The 15,655-nt window shown below is 45.7% G+C and overlaps 1 protein-coding gene across 7 annotated transcripts; it reads right to left on the bottom strand.

Moving 5' to 3' along the window:
* Positions 1-3,271: 3,271 nt before the first annotated feature.
* Positions 3,272-15,634, bottom strand: slc25a22a (solute carrier family 25 member 22a). Of its 7 annotated transcripts, none has more exons than XM_078083359.1 (14): positions 15,351-15,467; positions 13,045-13,187; positions 11,760-11,875; positions 10,819-10,865; positions 10,069-10,249; positions 9,828-9,953; positions 9,626-9,681; positions 9,286-9,376; positions 8,684-8,738; positions 7,978-8,038; positions 7,595-7,739; positions 7,358-7,512; positions 7,171-7,246; positions 3,272-6,935 (listed from the first exon to the last, which is right to left on the bottom strand). In XM_078083359.1, the coding sequence occupies exons 5-14, from the start codon at positions 10,086-10,088 to the stop codon at positions 6,782-6,784; spliced, it is 939 nt and encodes a 312-aa protein (XP_077939485.1). In that variant the 5' UTR covers positions 10,089-10,249; positions 10,819-10,865; positions 11,760-11,875; positions 13,045-13,187; positions 15,351-15,467; the 3' UTR covers positions 3,272-6,781. The 7 variants fall into 7 exon arrangements, with proteins under 7 accessions (XP_077939485.1, XP_077939487.1, XP_077939486.1 ...); XM_078083361.1 differs by lacking the exon at positions 15,351-15,467 and adding an exon at positions 13,272-13,453; XM_078083360.1 differs by lacking the exon at positions 10,819-10,865 and having other exon boundaries at positions 15,440-15,510.
* Positions 15,635-15,655: the final 21 nt, after the last annotated feature.

Raw genomic sequence — 15,655 nt, 5'->3', positions numbered from 1 at the left:
TCTCTGTCTCTGCTCTCCCTCCCTCCCTCCCCTCTCTCTCTCTCTCTCTCTCTCTCTCTCTCACTTCTTCTCTCCAATAACCACCGGTTCACTGTGGCTCAGAGGACACAACACAAGTGATTCTTTTCTGGGTTTTTTGCAGCTGTTTTAAGAAGTCTGTTTGCTCCGCTTCAACTTGAGAGCCTTGTACTCAATTGTCCTTTCAAAATAAAAGCAGATTCCTCTGCCTGTGATGACACAAGGCTTGATTGGGAGTCTCAGTAGAGTTACAAACAAGATTCAAGTACAAAACTCAAACAGAATAGTAGCTTACAGTTTTATGATCACTGATTAATCAACCTTATACTATATAGATATATACACATATTGGACCCAATCAATGCTGATACCTTCCATACCTTAATTGTACTATTTTGATAATTGATTAGTCATTTATCAAGCAAAACAGACCATAAGACCTTCAATGCGAGGATTTGTTGGTTTTCTATGATTTATTTCATCATAAAATGAATGTGTTTATTAGATCAAAAATACCTTTGAAGATGTCACCTTTCATGGGCTCGGGGGTATTATGTTACTTATGCATAATAATATGTAATTTAAACCATGATTAGATTAGTTTAAAAAAAATCCACAGACCAATCAAGAATGGTAATAATGGTTTCATGCATCCCTTAAAGTAGCTGTTAAATTAATGCTGTGGAGTAAAACATGCAATATAATAAAGCGTAAAAAAGGTTAATATTCATATTAGTGAAAGCACCTTAAAACTACTTAAGTGCAGTATCCAAGATACTTTGTGCTTCTATGTCTCTTAAAACACGATCACTAATTAGTCATTAAAGCAACATCAACGCATTTTATGAGGAGAGGAAACGACATGAGGACCATCTGCCTCCGTCACTTCGATCATGCTGCATATCGTGTCCTCACCACTTATATGAACGGGCCTCAGATGGTCCTTTCCTGTGAGTTTATTGACCACATTATTAGGCGTAGGCCAGAGATTAAGAGCTGCTGAGGGTTAATTGTGTGCGTCCTCGGCCACTTTATTTGATGAAAGGTGATGTGGCTGCTTTCCAAAAACTCCCCCAAAATGAGATGTAGATTATTTAAACACCCAGTACTCAGGCTGTCTGGCAAAATACACATATTCATACACACACACACACACACAGCCCTGTATGTGGTGAAGGAACAATTTGTCCATGACCTTGACTTCGGTAAGTCCTAGAAAAATTGAGTCTTTGAGGCAACGTAAAATCATTTTTTTCCAACTACTTTCCTTTTGGTTCTCAGAGCAAATTTCTCATTTGTGACGGAATTTTGTGTCACTTGCTGGTAGAAGGAGAAATGGAAGCTTGTAAAATAAAACAAGATAATCTATTTCAGTTACTAAAACTACCACACCAGCCCAGCACCACCACTCAGCCATTTGGTAGAAATGCTTTATACAGAACTTGTGTAATTCATCTTTAATATTAATATTATTAAAACAGAAATCATTACAGTGCTTTTCTCATCAACCAATAACCTCTGACCCTGAAATCTTCACAATGCGCTCCGTAATGTTTTTCTTTTTTTGTCCCTACTACACCGTCGCTCTCGGTGCGCCTGAGTGGTAAATATGAAGGTTCTCTTCACGCGGCTGCAAAATGGAGAACTGATATTCAATTCAATCACGGAGCTCTCTGATATCACAGATTACAGTTCATTTCAAAAGGATATGAGTTGAGCTGCACTATAGATGCAAATGCTGTGAGCAACACCGCAAATAAGAGTTTGCCTGCGTTTTGTCAATAGAGCGGGGAAGGTCATTTGCTCAAAGCCTTCTGCAGTGATTTCCACTTGATTATATTTTGTTTTGCGCTGCGCTCTGTTATTTGATCACTATTGAGAATCTTTTCCCTTATGTTAGGAGAATTCTCTACAGGCTAATTTGACCACAATCTGTTCCCAGATTTTCTCCCTCCTGTGCTCCCAGCATGATTGTGCCTGTCACTGATGCATCTGTCTCCACTGGTATCTATAAATACCCCCTTGTTTCCCCTTCAAAAACCTGATTCCCATTGATTCAGTGACCTATATATATATATACACATCAACACCATCCCCTCCTTTCCTCTGGCTCTCTGCGTCTTCCATCGGCGACCCCTCCCCGTCTCCACCTTGTGATTTACCCCGTACCTCCGTCATTGTCTCAAGCTCAACTCCGTCCTGGTTTTCCTCCACCTTCTCTCCTCCACTTGCTAGAAAGCACGAAAGACCAGTTCAATGGCGGGAGCGGAAGTCTTTTGACACATAAAGAGGATTCCAGTGAGCATAAGAACAGTGGCAGGTGCACATTTCTACATTTCAAAGTCTGGTCATTGGTTGAAACTGAGCCCGATCTCCAGTGTGTGTAAACACTGGAGGAGATGATGAAAGGAGCCTCTCAAAGAGGGACACATTCAATACGAAATCAGACTCTGGTCGAAATAAGAGCTGCATGCAGAAATGCACTCGTTGCAAGACGGCGCAAATCCATTTATGTGTGTGTGTGTGTGTGTGTGAGGTTATATGAAGGCACTGAGATTTAATTATTGCTGCTAAATAGCATTCAGGCATAAAAGGCTATAAACTGTAATGTTGAATGCGTAGCAAACAGCAGGGGATTAATGATGAATAACGCCTTGTCAAGACTGCAGTTCGGCTAAGACACATTCAGGAGTAATGTGGGATTTATGGACCTCAAACATCCGGGGAGAATCAAAAAAAAAAAAAAAGAAAAGACACTTTTATATTCCTATAGAGCAACTTGTAAACACACAGAAACGCCTTGTTTATCAAGTGAAGCCACACTGCCGCTGAGGCTTGAGCTACAAGCCGTGGAGACCAGCACGGCTGACAATAAGATGGACACAGAGTGAAATCGGCGCCTGTGATTTGCTGCCACACCGCCCGTAACCGGAGCGTACACCTGTAGTACAACACTCCACCCCAGTGCCACCACAGCAGCCCTCACAGCTCTCCCACAACCCCACACTGACACCTGGTGGCTCCACCGGGGCACCACGACGTGGCTCTCGTGCCCCCGAGGAGCCACGTCGTCAGGCCGGCACTCCCTGAGAAAACGACTTTCGCACCGCTGTGTTGCTTTCACAGTACGATTCGAGATGGAAACCGGCAGCGCCGTGCTCGTTTTTGCTTTCCCTCGGACGGCTACTGCAGATGCAGCGTGTGATAAAAAGAGAAGACAATGTGTGACCCACAGCACAGACCGCAGCAGACGTTTTCAGGACAGTCAGTTTATTGAACAGCAAATTGTGAAAAGGGAACACTGGGGTTTTTTTCTTTTTCTTTTTTTCCAATTGCATTGTCAACAATGTCTAGAACAACCGTGTCATTCACCACACATTTCAATAAACACCCCCTTGGCCACACAGAGACTTTGCAGATGGACAGTTGGGCGAGGGTCCCTATTTTAAAGTGCCGTTTTGCACGATTCCTCTTGGAGGAAGACAACGGAGGCCGTGGAGAGACCCCAGAAGGCCTCCAATTTCCCCACTTGCATCATACATTGTAGAAGATATTTTTTTTCTGTGTTCACCGTTTTTTTTTTCTTCCTAGTGTGCGTCTTTGTGTGGTTTATACTTATTGCATATCAGTGAGCTGGTTCTTGAACCGTTTCAGAGAATGTGTAAAGCACAGATCTTTAGATTAAAATGTAATAAACTCTTCACTGTAATTATAATACATCTCATAATATCTAAGATACATTCTTATATCTGATTCATTTAGAATATGTAGGCGATATACATTTTGTGGATAACTGCTGATGGATGACATTGTGGACACCATCACATGGGTCAGTGACCTGTCGTCGCAGCCCTATGGATCAAGTTTTACAGACATCGATAAACTTTCCTACAAAGCCTAAAAAGCTCATTGCAATTGACACCTCAACTTGAATACACCAAGAGATAAGAGTACGTTCCAACAAGAGTGTATCCAAAGAGGGCCACGCGTCTCTTGTGCCTACTAATCCTTTGTGCTTTCTTTGATTGTACACACTCAAAGTCATACATTTGGTGTTTCAGAGCTCCTCTGTGTTAATTTGCAGCCCCAGCATGCTGGGGGGAGGGGGAGAGGGGGGGGGGGGGTAGATGGCAGAGGAGTGTGAAAGATAGAAGCGAAGGAGGGGACAGAACACGGGTCAGACAATCAAAGAGAGAAATACCGCCGTGTTCACACTAACAACTACGCATCACTACGGAACTACACAATCCGACACACGCACATATACAACCAAATGCACAAGGTCAGTGAAGATTCACAGCTGAGTTAAACAAAATGACTTTGCACAACATTTTCCAGATTCAACCAAAGATACAGGAAATAAAGCATCTGAAAACAACACGGGAGGGGCTGGTGGGACGGGGGGGGGGTTCTCCAAATCATAACAAAGTCGCATTATTACAATTAAACAGCAATACGTGAGATGAACTGGCCATCGGAATGTGGAAGAAACGACAACAGTATTGACGAGTTTACACTGGATGGGTCTTTTTTTTTTCTGTTGGCCCAGCGGCTGGAGGGGCCGGTCCACGTCCCGCGGCTCTAATGTGCCTCCCTCACCTATGGCTTTCCGTTAAGACGTTGAGATTCTCTAGCTGGCATGTGATTCAGCCGGCACAGCCTTGGCGGTTGGTGCCACCAATGTCACATTGCAGTCACCTTATGAAAGAAGCACCGGGCAGCGACGTTACCGTTTACAGTCTGACGTCAGCAGGTCCCCTAAAGCCTCGTTCAGGCTGTAATTTATGATGATATTGCACTCGCGGAACAGTTTCAGTTGTCCCAGAGGCCATCCCCCTAAAGCCTCCTAACCTTTCTAGCATCATTAAAATGCTGTTCCGTTTGGTCCCGGGTGATAAAACTGTAAGAAACTGGACAATAGGTAGACCAACTTAACCAACAGCTCAGGAGCAATGGAACCTCCAAAAAACCTCATCAACATGCTGCAGGTTCAAATGATGTTTACTGCAGTAAAACATGTTCCCTCATTTGATATGTCCAAATCATCAGAACATAAAATCACCATATTATGGATTTGAGGGCGTGGGGGCAGGGGGGGGCTGGAAAGGTAGGTGTGCAAATAAGCCATCATGTACAAACCAAAAGAATAAATCCTAAAACATATGGTTCATTTTATCTGCATATTTACAATAAAGTTAAGGTGGACACTTTGACACAGAAAAAACATCACATACAAATATATAGTGCTATACTGCCTATAGAAAGGATATCTGATAAAGAGATCTCACTCCCACAAACAATAAGACATTGAAAAGTTGCATCGCGTATCTACGGTGCAGCGGTATAATTGAGGAGCTGCTTGAACAGTGGGAGCGAGGAAGGAATGTGATTGGATAATACGTATCAAAGTCACCTTGATCTCCGGCAAGATAAACCAATGGCGGGGCTTCAGTGTTGTGATGCATAAACAAGATACGACGAGGCTGCTTTCCCTTTGCAGCTTAAAGCAAACAAAACCTCTAAAGCAAATGTTTGGTAAAATCATAGAGCGCAGAAAACACATTGCCTTGATTTTCGGATAAAGAAAAATGTACCATTAGCTCTTTGGGTCCTGCCAACGAATCGGACAAAATAATCTAAATTGAGAGTGACCTCATCTGTAAACAATAATAATTATGTCTGGATCGAAAGTGGTTTGAACTCCTTCATCGAAGGTCTTACTGGCTCCACAATGGATGACTGTGCTCATGGAACGTCTGTCTGTCCATCTTTAAAATCTAATAACCCTAACCGTATTAAAATGACTACCTGGACACAGGTAGGTCTCCAAGCTGAAGCTTTCATCTGAGCCCACAACGAATCAAACGTCACCGCAGGTGTTTTCCATCGTCTCTTCAAGGCAGAACTCCTGCCCTGACGTCTGTAATTGGTGGACATGCATGACAGCTCCAACCCGTGGAAAGGAGCACAGAGGCAGCTTTGAGCAGCGCGTGCCTGTGGTTGGGGAGGGGTGCGTACTGCCCGGGTTTTGAACACTGTCCCTTAAGTTCAGCTTGTGAATGTGAAACAGGAGATATCTTTTTCACTGAGGCAAGATAGTCAAACCATTGTGGTGGCAGTAAATATCAAATGGAACCTGATCCAGTCTAAAAAGCCAAGGCAATCAAAGGCTGCATGTCCCTGGGTCTTTGTCTGAACATGAGGCATACTCTATGTTCTGCTCTAACTCTAAATATACTATATTTATAAGACAAACGGTCTGGGGCAATTCTTTGAATAGCATTCTTTTAGAAAGTACTATATTCCTATGTTTTAAAGTATGTGCATTTAATCTATGATGTATCATTTTCAATAGATCACTATGGTCTTCTCTGTTATTCAGCTACTAATGTGATTTAAAATGAGGTTGCGTGGACCTGAGAGAACCACAGCAACCAAGGGCAGTACATGTACTTTGGAAATTTGACAATCATTTAGAGAAAATGCCATAAAATGTGGAAATTAAAACTTAAAACTGATATCCGTGGCTTCCAATTTCCAGAGAGCTAGCTCAGCACGCCTACTGGATTGTTGTGTGTGCCACCATAGGCAGCTTGGCAAACAAAGGCCCCCTCCTAAAGTACTTCAACATTCAACACAATAAATTCAAAACAACATGTACTGACCGCTCACGCTTAGACCCATTGAAAATTTCTTTCAGAATGAGGTGAGTGCAGTTGGCGGGATGCATTGTGGGAGGGGAAAGGCAGAAAGGACGGGCTTCCTAGTGCTCTTTTTTAGTCAAGAAGCTGAGAATATATTCGCCCACGCCCAAGAAGTAGACCACCTGGGCGATCCCAAACAGAGGTGCAATGACCAGAGCTCGACAGTAGGCTCCCTTCAGGAAGGCGGAGGGTCCCTCATTCTGCAGGATTTTCCTAGAGAGCAAATGAAATCAGGTTATTGAAAGTGAACCATGCAGCTGCCGCTAGCTATGGGCCAGCAGGAGTTGTTATTTGGTCTTCATTAATAGTGTACCAGCTGTGTGTTGCTGCCGTTTCATAGTAGTCTTGAAATACTCTTTATGTGTTAAATGCACTGAAATCCACGATGATTTGACTGGACACATGCATCGCCACACGTGCCGCAGCAGTAAAGACACAATGAGGTCACCTGATACAGTCAGTCACTCCACTGTACGTGTCTTCTGCGCTGCCTCGGTTCAGCGACTGCAGCCTGGTCTTTATCACTGCAACACACGGGGCTCCAGTGAATACATGGCATCGGCTTGAATGCAGAACACACACTAGACACACACTGCTGTAGCCACGTCCCCCGTCCCCCCCCTCCCACTGCTCACCATCAACGGGGTTGACGGCAACAGCCGCGGTGCTGCCGGCAAGGCAGCCGGACACAAAGGACACGTAGAAGGGAGCGGGCCCCTCTGCGCCCCTTTTGCCCAGGTTGTTCAGGTTGGCAAAAAGGGGGAAATAGATGACGGAGAAAGGAACATCCCTGGAAAATGAGACAAAATGCAGCGGGTCATGTGATGTTCATTGAAGCCGGTCGGTAGGACAAGTTGCGAGGTCTGCTGTACCTGAGCAAGGTGGCCCCGAGGCCCTTGTACAGCCCAGCGATACCCTTTTCCCTAAATAGTTCCCTGGTGAGCTGCATGGCTGTTGGAGACTTGGGCTCCACAGAACCTGCTGCCACCGTCTCAGGCATCAGCTTCCTCTGAGCCGCTGCGGAGTGTAAGAAACACAACGTTAATAAACAGCAAGGGCTGCATATGAAACTACCACAAACTAAACTACGGGCGGGTATGTGGGCACACATTTTGAATTCATAACTGTAAAAAATAAAACCATAGTGAAGCACTTGCAATCTCTGACATAACTACGAGAGGCCATATTTCCATAGTCTGTCCCCTACACTTCGTTCTTTTGCACAAACTACCATCAGGATGGAATTTCCTCTCACCGATTCGTCCAGCATCTTGGAGCTGGATTTTCAGCATCTCCATAGGAGTTGTTACAATAACCTGCAGCAAAGCAAAACAACAAAAGCTGTTGGACAGTGTCAACCAATGCACATTCCTCACACGGTTTGATTAGGTTGAGTTTCATGTGTTCAGTGTAACTCCACTGGCATCCATCGGCCACATGTAAACTTTGTTTTCCTTGGTAATCCACACAGTAGTAACTAGTTAACTGGATTGGGGATGAGATGACCATGTTCTCAGGTGCAATCTTAATCCAAGGTCTGCTACACATAATCTAATCATGTTCCTCGGGCTTGAAGAATTTGACCTCATTGACAAGAGGCATTTCCCTCTGACTCACTCCCCCGGTGCACATGGCCAAGCGCTCCCAGTGTCTTATCTGATCACTCAAATCTAGCTGCCAGTGTGCGGCCTGCTAACAGGGCAACAGTTCACTGATTAGAAATCATTCATGAAAACAGACGGTTACAGTGGATATTTATGTCACAGATAACGGGGACGATCTACGCAGACGCAGACGGCGAGCAGGTTTCTGTGTCCGCCTCCTCTCATTTGCTGGTTGGGAGGTAAACGAGGCGGTGGCTGAGGCTCAGTGTGCGCGTACGTGAGCTGACATTGGGAGTGCAAAGGCTGCAGTTCCAGATGGGGAACGGAAGGATGCAATTAAAGCAGCGCCTCACTCACCTGGCATGTACCTGCCCCGCAACCGGCCAGCATCTCTTTGAGCAGAGTGAGTTTTCTGAAAGAAAAGAAGACGACGACCAAAGGCTCAGATTAAAGCGGGCACCTGGCTGACAGCGTACGATCAAGACACCTCTATTTCTGCAGCCTTTGAAAAAAAAAAAAGGAGTTATCTTTGTCTTCTGCATCAACATGTCCGACACACGGGCAGATTAATAATTCACATGGTGAGCGGCTGTGCAAGACAAGTCAATCATTCATCAGCTTGTTTGTCACCGACGGGACGGAGATAGACGCCCCACAAACCTTCAGGTTTTTCTCGGGGGGGGGGGGGGGGGGGGGGGAACGAGGGGCGGTTGATACCATCACTTTACTTTCAGACAGCACTGTGCTGACACACACACAGGTGATTTTGGATTTTTAAACCAGACTGTTTACGGACCATGAAATACTACTAACAGGTACTAGAGCCTTGGTGAAAATACAGACAGCAAACGTGTGCTGTTACATGTTAGTAAACACGCCAGTTATTCACAGAATAAATGTGTGTGTGTGTGTGTGTGTGTGTGTGTGTCAGTCAGCCTGTCAGCACGTTCATGGCTCACCCATCCTTGGAGAGGTGTTGCCTGAAGAAGTCGTTGGCAGCCAATTTGATGGCTTTCTCTGGCGTGACTAGTGTTAAGTTCACCGCCGCTCCTGGGAGGATGAAAAGGACGCAGAGTAAGAAAGGGAGAGGACCAAAGAAGAAGAAACACAGACAAGACGGAGAGAACGGGAAATAATTGCCTGTCGCACTCAAACACAGATCCAAGTGTTTAATATCCGCAGTCTCATTATGAAACTGAAGACCTTTTGCACCGAACAGCTTTAATGCTCTAATTTCTCATTTACTCTCATTTCTTTCCTCACAGTCACATGATGTAAGATGAAATAATAAAAACGTACCTCGGTACATCCCAAAATAGCCCTCCGACCGGATGGTCTTAATAAGGCAATCTGACCTGCAACATAAACACAACAGGGGCGGTGTGTTATTCAGCTAATCTGGTGACTGACTAGGGGGGGATAACAGATTAGCCGACTGACCACAGCGCAGCGATATGTGCACGTGTTCATCTGCAAAAAGTCAAATGAAGACACTTCTTACAGGCTGGTGTAAAGGCGAGATCCATTTTGCTGGTTTTGCAAGCGAGTCTTGGCCAGATCGATGGGAAACACACAGGTCACTCCAATCAGGCCAGCGATCCCCCCATTGAGCAATTTGGCGGGCAAACTGGACAGGAGGAAAAAAAAAATATATGCATGAACGACAAATGGTCCACCGAGGAAAACCGAACAAAGGTTCACAGTGCTGCTGCACTCAAAGTGGTTCCGCGTTGCTCTTTTACCTGATCTGCTTGTCTGCCATCTATCTGAAGCCCCGGCTGTTCAAGGTGTCAATCTTAGCTCTTAGCTCCGTTAGCTCGTCACTCTGCGGCCCGTTGATCACAGGAGTGTGTGGCTGTCCGGGTGGATTTATGCCGTCTAATCGTGAGCTCGCAGTGACAGTTAGTTCAATCTAGCAGGTGTCTGCGAAGAAATAGCAACGGTCACATTAAGCATGTTAAAAAAATAACTATCGAGAGATGGAGTGAAGAAATATTGCTTTAAAAAACGCTGCAGCTGGTACCCCACCTAAAATACACAAGAACTAGTTCTACCCCAACCCCCCTGCAATTATTCTCTCCATTTCATACCAAATTCCCCACATTAATGCTTCTTGGTAATTGACTTTTTGTTCTGCAGAAAGCGAATCCTCCTCCTGAGGGCTGAGGCTTGTATGGCAGTAAGAAGATATTTCTGACTCATGCCAGACACGGTGCTCCGTCACAGGTGGAGTGGCGGGTCAGTCTTAGCCTCGCATGAGCGACACACAACACACGGAAAAAACTCTCACAGCACAAATCGCCCCCCATTGAGAAGATTGAATAGTTGCTGTTCACCATTCGTCGATCGACTTGTTGAATCAGCACATCAACAAAACAACAAAATGTGACCTATTGTCAGTACTAAGATAGATTTCCGTAATTATCAAAAATAGAGCTTTAGATGTTAAAACCACTCTAGCATCAGTGTGCGTCAGACATGTTCTCCCTCACTGTGGGGCCGTGGAGGGGAAGTCATCCATTGGAGGAGCTCCGTCCTGCTAAAACAGCAAACAGATGAAACGTAAGTGATGCAGATGCTCCACGTTGGAAGTGCTCCTTCAGACATGAAAAGATGCTTCCCACTTCCCCTGTCATTCTCTCCACCCCTGCGTCAACCAATCACAGCGCGCCTCCTCCTCACAGCCCCCTCCCACCCCCCCATCACTTCCCTCAGTCACGAGTCACGACTCACAAACGCAGCTTTTCCGTCTCAGATATTTGCTGACTTTTTTTTTTTTTTTTTTGGTGTGAAGCAGCTCGTACGACGACCAGAATCACTAATTCCTCAGATGCTGCTTCGGCGCGATTTCAGAGCGTGTGTGGACGTTTAGCTTTGTGCATAACTGCATCCAGGCACGAATGCAGCTGCGGTCTGGTTTGTTTGGTTTGGACGGGCCCTTGAGGCCCCCGCTGGCAGATCCAGGCATGGAGGAGGGAGGACTGGAGGTCAGCGAGTCACATTTCTCCTCCCTGCTGCTGAGACTTCAAAGCCCTCCTGGCCATTTCCTCTTCCAGTTGTGATACGGTTACACCCTTTTTTCACTAAAAGCACACTACTTTTGTTTCCCTTTTGTTTTCCTGTCACTGATTTCCACCTGATCTCAACTCCAGTCAGCAAACAGATTCCCCCAAGAGAATCATTTACAGAATGTCCACGGTTCTGTTAGCGGTAGGACCGGGGAGAAGATGTATGGTGGAGAGCACTGCCGTCTTTATGGGTAACCCATCAAACTGGCGTCGCCCTCCTCGTCCCTCGCGCTCGCCGCTTGCCTGCAGCGGGACATTTTTTTTAACCGCCAGTCGTAGCTCGGCTGGACCGTCTCGTGGTGACAATTGGAGTCTGTAAGCAAAGAAGTAGCCTCAGTGTGCAGCGACTGCAGCGCGCTACTCACCGACAAAAATCCCCAAGGAATTCCTGTTATTCTCAAAGCAGGAAGAAGACTCACAATCCATCAGGAAACTGCAGGGGAACTGGTATTTGAGTCGCTTCAATGCGGCACTTAAAAGTCTGCAAAGGATGCAAGGTCATTCCGCAATTCACTAAATAAAGAGGAGAGTGGCTTCAAGGTGAAAAAAAAAAAACATGCATTTGAAGCAAGTGAAAACTTCTTGGTCAAACTAGCAGACCTCAATTGACTCGAAACATCTCTCACTTAAAACACACACATTCCCACAGCGGTTATATTGTCCCCAAGTTGTCCCCTGCAGGACAGATAAGCACTGACTAGTAAACAATAGACGAGGTGATTGAGCAACTCGCCTGCCGTGCAGAACCTTGAACCTAACAACTTAACTGAGCCAGCCACTACGTTAGAGAGTTCGGACAGATAACAGTTCAGTTTCTGACCCTTGATCGTCTTTTCAACATGAACAATGAGGCAATAAACTGCCCTTTCTGACGAAGACATGGAAGAGTTATGTTTAATCTTGTTCGCGTTGTTCCTTTGCTAGACGTTAGCATAGTAAATTCCAAAAAGCTTTTTTCTTTTAATTAAAAATATATTTAATTTTTTAAGTTCAGAGACCAGTGCTTACATTAGTTAAAGGGTTGTAGGTACTGTGCGCGCTATGATCCACTTCGTTTAACCCCACAGCGCAATTATGTAATAATGTATCCAACTGTGGGACAATGGTCCTATACTGTTAAAAGGGTTGAGACTGTTAGCTGCTCATTACAGTAGAATAATACAGTGAATAATACATGCATAAGGCTAACGGTTCTGTATATAGTTCCAATACAGTTTTACAAGATTATCAAGCACTTATTGCGCCTTTTGGGAGAATTGAGGTGTGAAACCCACCAGGTGGTTCCCTGGCAATGGAAACATTTTAGCACAGTTTGTACCATTCTAACCACATGTATTGCCTTTATAGAGAAATAAGGCTTATCTACTCATAAAAAAGATAAGAGCTTTTCTTTCTAAAAATACAAACGGTGATTTTGAAGGGCTTTAGAAAGCTGACAATACTGGATCGGAGCGAGGATAAATAAGAAATTAGGTGGCTGCAAGGCATACATGAGGCTTCCAGCTCCGACTAATCGCCTCCCTGGCATGACTAAAAGATAAATATAACGCTGCAGATACTGAAAATGTGAAATCAAATCCAAAGCATTTCCTTATGCAAAGCTCTATGTAAATAGCATGGCTCAGTCAAATCAACCAGAGGTACGTTTACCTGATCTATCACAGCTCCTTCGCTGCCTCTCGGTCCTCACGTGCCGAACAGAGTAAAGATCCGGCCGACTAATTGACAGGCAGTTTGTTGAAAGATATGAAGTGAGCGCTCTGGTAGTCAGCACTTCCCCCACGTGACTGTGACTGGTCGAAAAGACGGGAAAAGAAAGAAGAATCACACACATCCTTCCTCATTATCTTAGAGCAGTCCATCTGTCTCACACGTACCGGCTTGATTACCAGTGTGTGTGTGTGTGCGTGTGTGTGCGCGCCTGCAATCCTCTATCAGATGTCGGGTTATTCTGTGAGCTGCAGGAGCACAAATGGACTGTACTTGTACAGCGCTTTTCTAGTCTTTGGATTCAGCCATTCACCCGCCGCTGACAGGAGCTACCGCTCACAGGAGGGCCCTGTGTGCACACAATGCTCCCGGATACAGGAGCAATTTTGGAGTTATGGGTCTTGCCCATGGACACGCGTGTTTGGAGGACCTGGGGATCGAACCGTGCTCACCCAGTCTCCCAAATCTAACACACACACATACACACACACACACAGTTTCAATGAAAGTAAATATGTATTTTTGTATATTTACTCAGCTGCTATTGCATGACTCAATCTTCATGTTGTCCTTGTGTTTATTTGTTGCATCAGTTACTTCTGTTGGCGGATAGAATTGGTTTTCAATGGTTCTCTGCACCAAAAGCTGTTGTTCACAACAAACCTGACAGCTGCTGTCGAGCTCTTACCCTGTTGTTTAAAATAAAATAGTGATTTAAGGCATGCAGTCTATTTTGGGTTATCTACGGCCCTGCAGAAACAGGGAATGAACTGTGTGTGTCACAGATAAATCTGATTACTATTTCCTCTTCCAAGAGCATCGGGATTATAAAACCTAATTCCTATTTATGAAAGCTCTGTCGCACTCTCCATCACATGCATTTCCACTAAAGATGCTCTAGATGCAGCAGCCACTAAGCCTGCACAGTTACCAAATGTTGCAAGCGCTTTCTGCAGATCAGAATAACAGACCGGCATCAATTTACAAGCAGCACAAACCCCCCTTCAGTGCGGGGAAGCGGTGTCGTGTTTTCCCTCCTCGGACACCTCTGTGCCGATCTGGATAGGAAAATAATGGTCCCACTGTGTGTGGACTTTCACAAAAAAGAAAGAGGCCAAAGGCAGCGTTGAAGCATCTGATTACAGTTTGTTGCGTAAAGCCTGACCTGAAAAACTCTTTGACTTTTACACGGCATCTTCTCACAGCTACACGCCATTTCCATAAAACCAGTGACATTTAATAGTCCGTGCTACCGGCATGTCAGCCTTTACGAAATGCCACCTGGGTGTATTCCTGCATGAAGATGAAATGAATATTCAATAACGTGGTTGTCTACGGAATGACAATGGAGGGATGTTTTTGAGCGTACAACAGTACTACAGGTACAACAGTTCCATCGGAAAACACAGGATGTCACCGCACACCCGAGAATGGCTCAACTCATCAATTATTTCAAGGCTGCAGGAGTGCTTCATCACACGGCCTCGGCCTCCTCCTCCTCCTCCTCCCCATCATCATCATCACCTAAAAAGTCCCTTCTTTTATAGAAAGTCCAGCATTCAGCATCAAATGATGATCTGAATGAAGTGTGATGCCTTTATTCTGCCCTTCAGGCGCAGTGTGTTCATGTTTAGCTGCGGTCTGATTGTCAGAGGAGCAGCTTCACGTTTCTCTACCGATGGAAGGGGGGGAAGGGGGGGGGGGCACATACCCTCCACCGAACACGACCCCCCCCCCCCCCCCCCAAAAAGGGGCCAAATAATCGACACGGACCGATGATATAATGATAAAAAAAAAAATACACGTCGGTGTCGTGGGGCGACGCTGACGGTAAAGATGTGACACGGCACATTAACGGGCGTACCGTTTACCGTTATTCCGTTGTAGCTTAACGTGACATGTTAACACCGGTTTAAACAGCAGGCCCCGCCGTTAAACGCGTTGAACACTCGGTGACGGTTAACGGGAGACAATATACACTCGGCTTGGTCACAGTTGACGGGGGGGGGGGAAAACGAAGCGATAACACATCACGACAACAATATCGGACCGGAACATCCAGACGTTAAGGTTAGCTCGCGGAGCCCCCCCTCTCCCCTCACCCCTCTCCCCCCGCGGTGTTTCCAGGTGGGATTTGAAGCCGCCTCCGAGCCAATTCAAGACACATTTAACGTTAACTGAACGAGACCGTCGCCGACACTCGTGGTAGGAGCGCCGCTGCTGCCGCATCCCGTTATTCTACGTACCGCACGCGGCGCTTCCGTTACTTTCTCCCGGTATTTGGTTGCAGTGTGAAATTAGAGGCTTTTTACCGCTGTGTCTTCGGCTAACCTACCGGCAGTACTGACGTTGGAGTCCGGCGTAGAGAGGTGGGAGTGAGCGCGGGGAGGGAGGAGGCGCGGGGAGGAGTGTGGAGGGGGGGGGGGGGGGGGGGGGGTGATGGACCAGGGCTGGGATGAAGAAAAAAAAAAAAAAAAAAAAGGAGGTCCCCTAGTGGTACGTAGTAGGAGTACACATACATTTTCCATGTGGCGTAAAGGTGCGGGGGGGG

This window comes from Gasterosteus aculeatus, chromosome X, assembly GCF_964276395.1.
Source record: "Gasterosteus aculeatus chromosome X, fGasAcu3.hap1.1, whole genome shotgun sequence".
Taxonomy (NCBI): domain Eukaryota; kingdom Metazoa; phylum Chordata; class Actinopteri; order Perciformes; family Gasterosteidae; genus Gasterosteus; species Gasterosteus aculeatus.
This window is presented reverse-complemented; position numbering and strand designations above follow the sequence as displayed.

Coding starts and splice junctions, on each gene's coding strand:
- slc25a22a (XM_040162453.2), bottom strand. CDS start 10,088: ATGGCAGACAAGCAGATCAG. Junction 7,740..7,977: donor CCAAGATGCTGGACGAATCG/GTGAGAGGAAAT, acceptor TACACTCCGCAG/CGGCTCAGAGGAAGCTGATG. Junction 6,936..7,170: donor GGAGTGACTGACTGTATCAG/GTGACCTCATTG, acceptor TTTGCTCTCTAG/GAAAATCCTGCAGAATGAGG.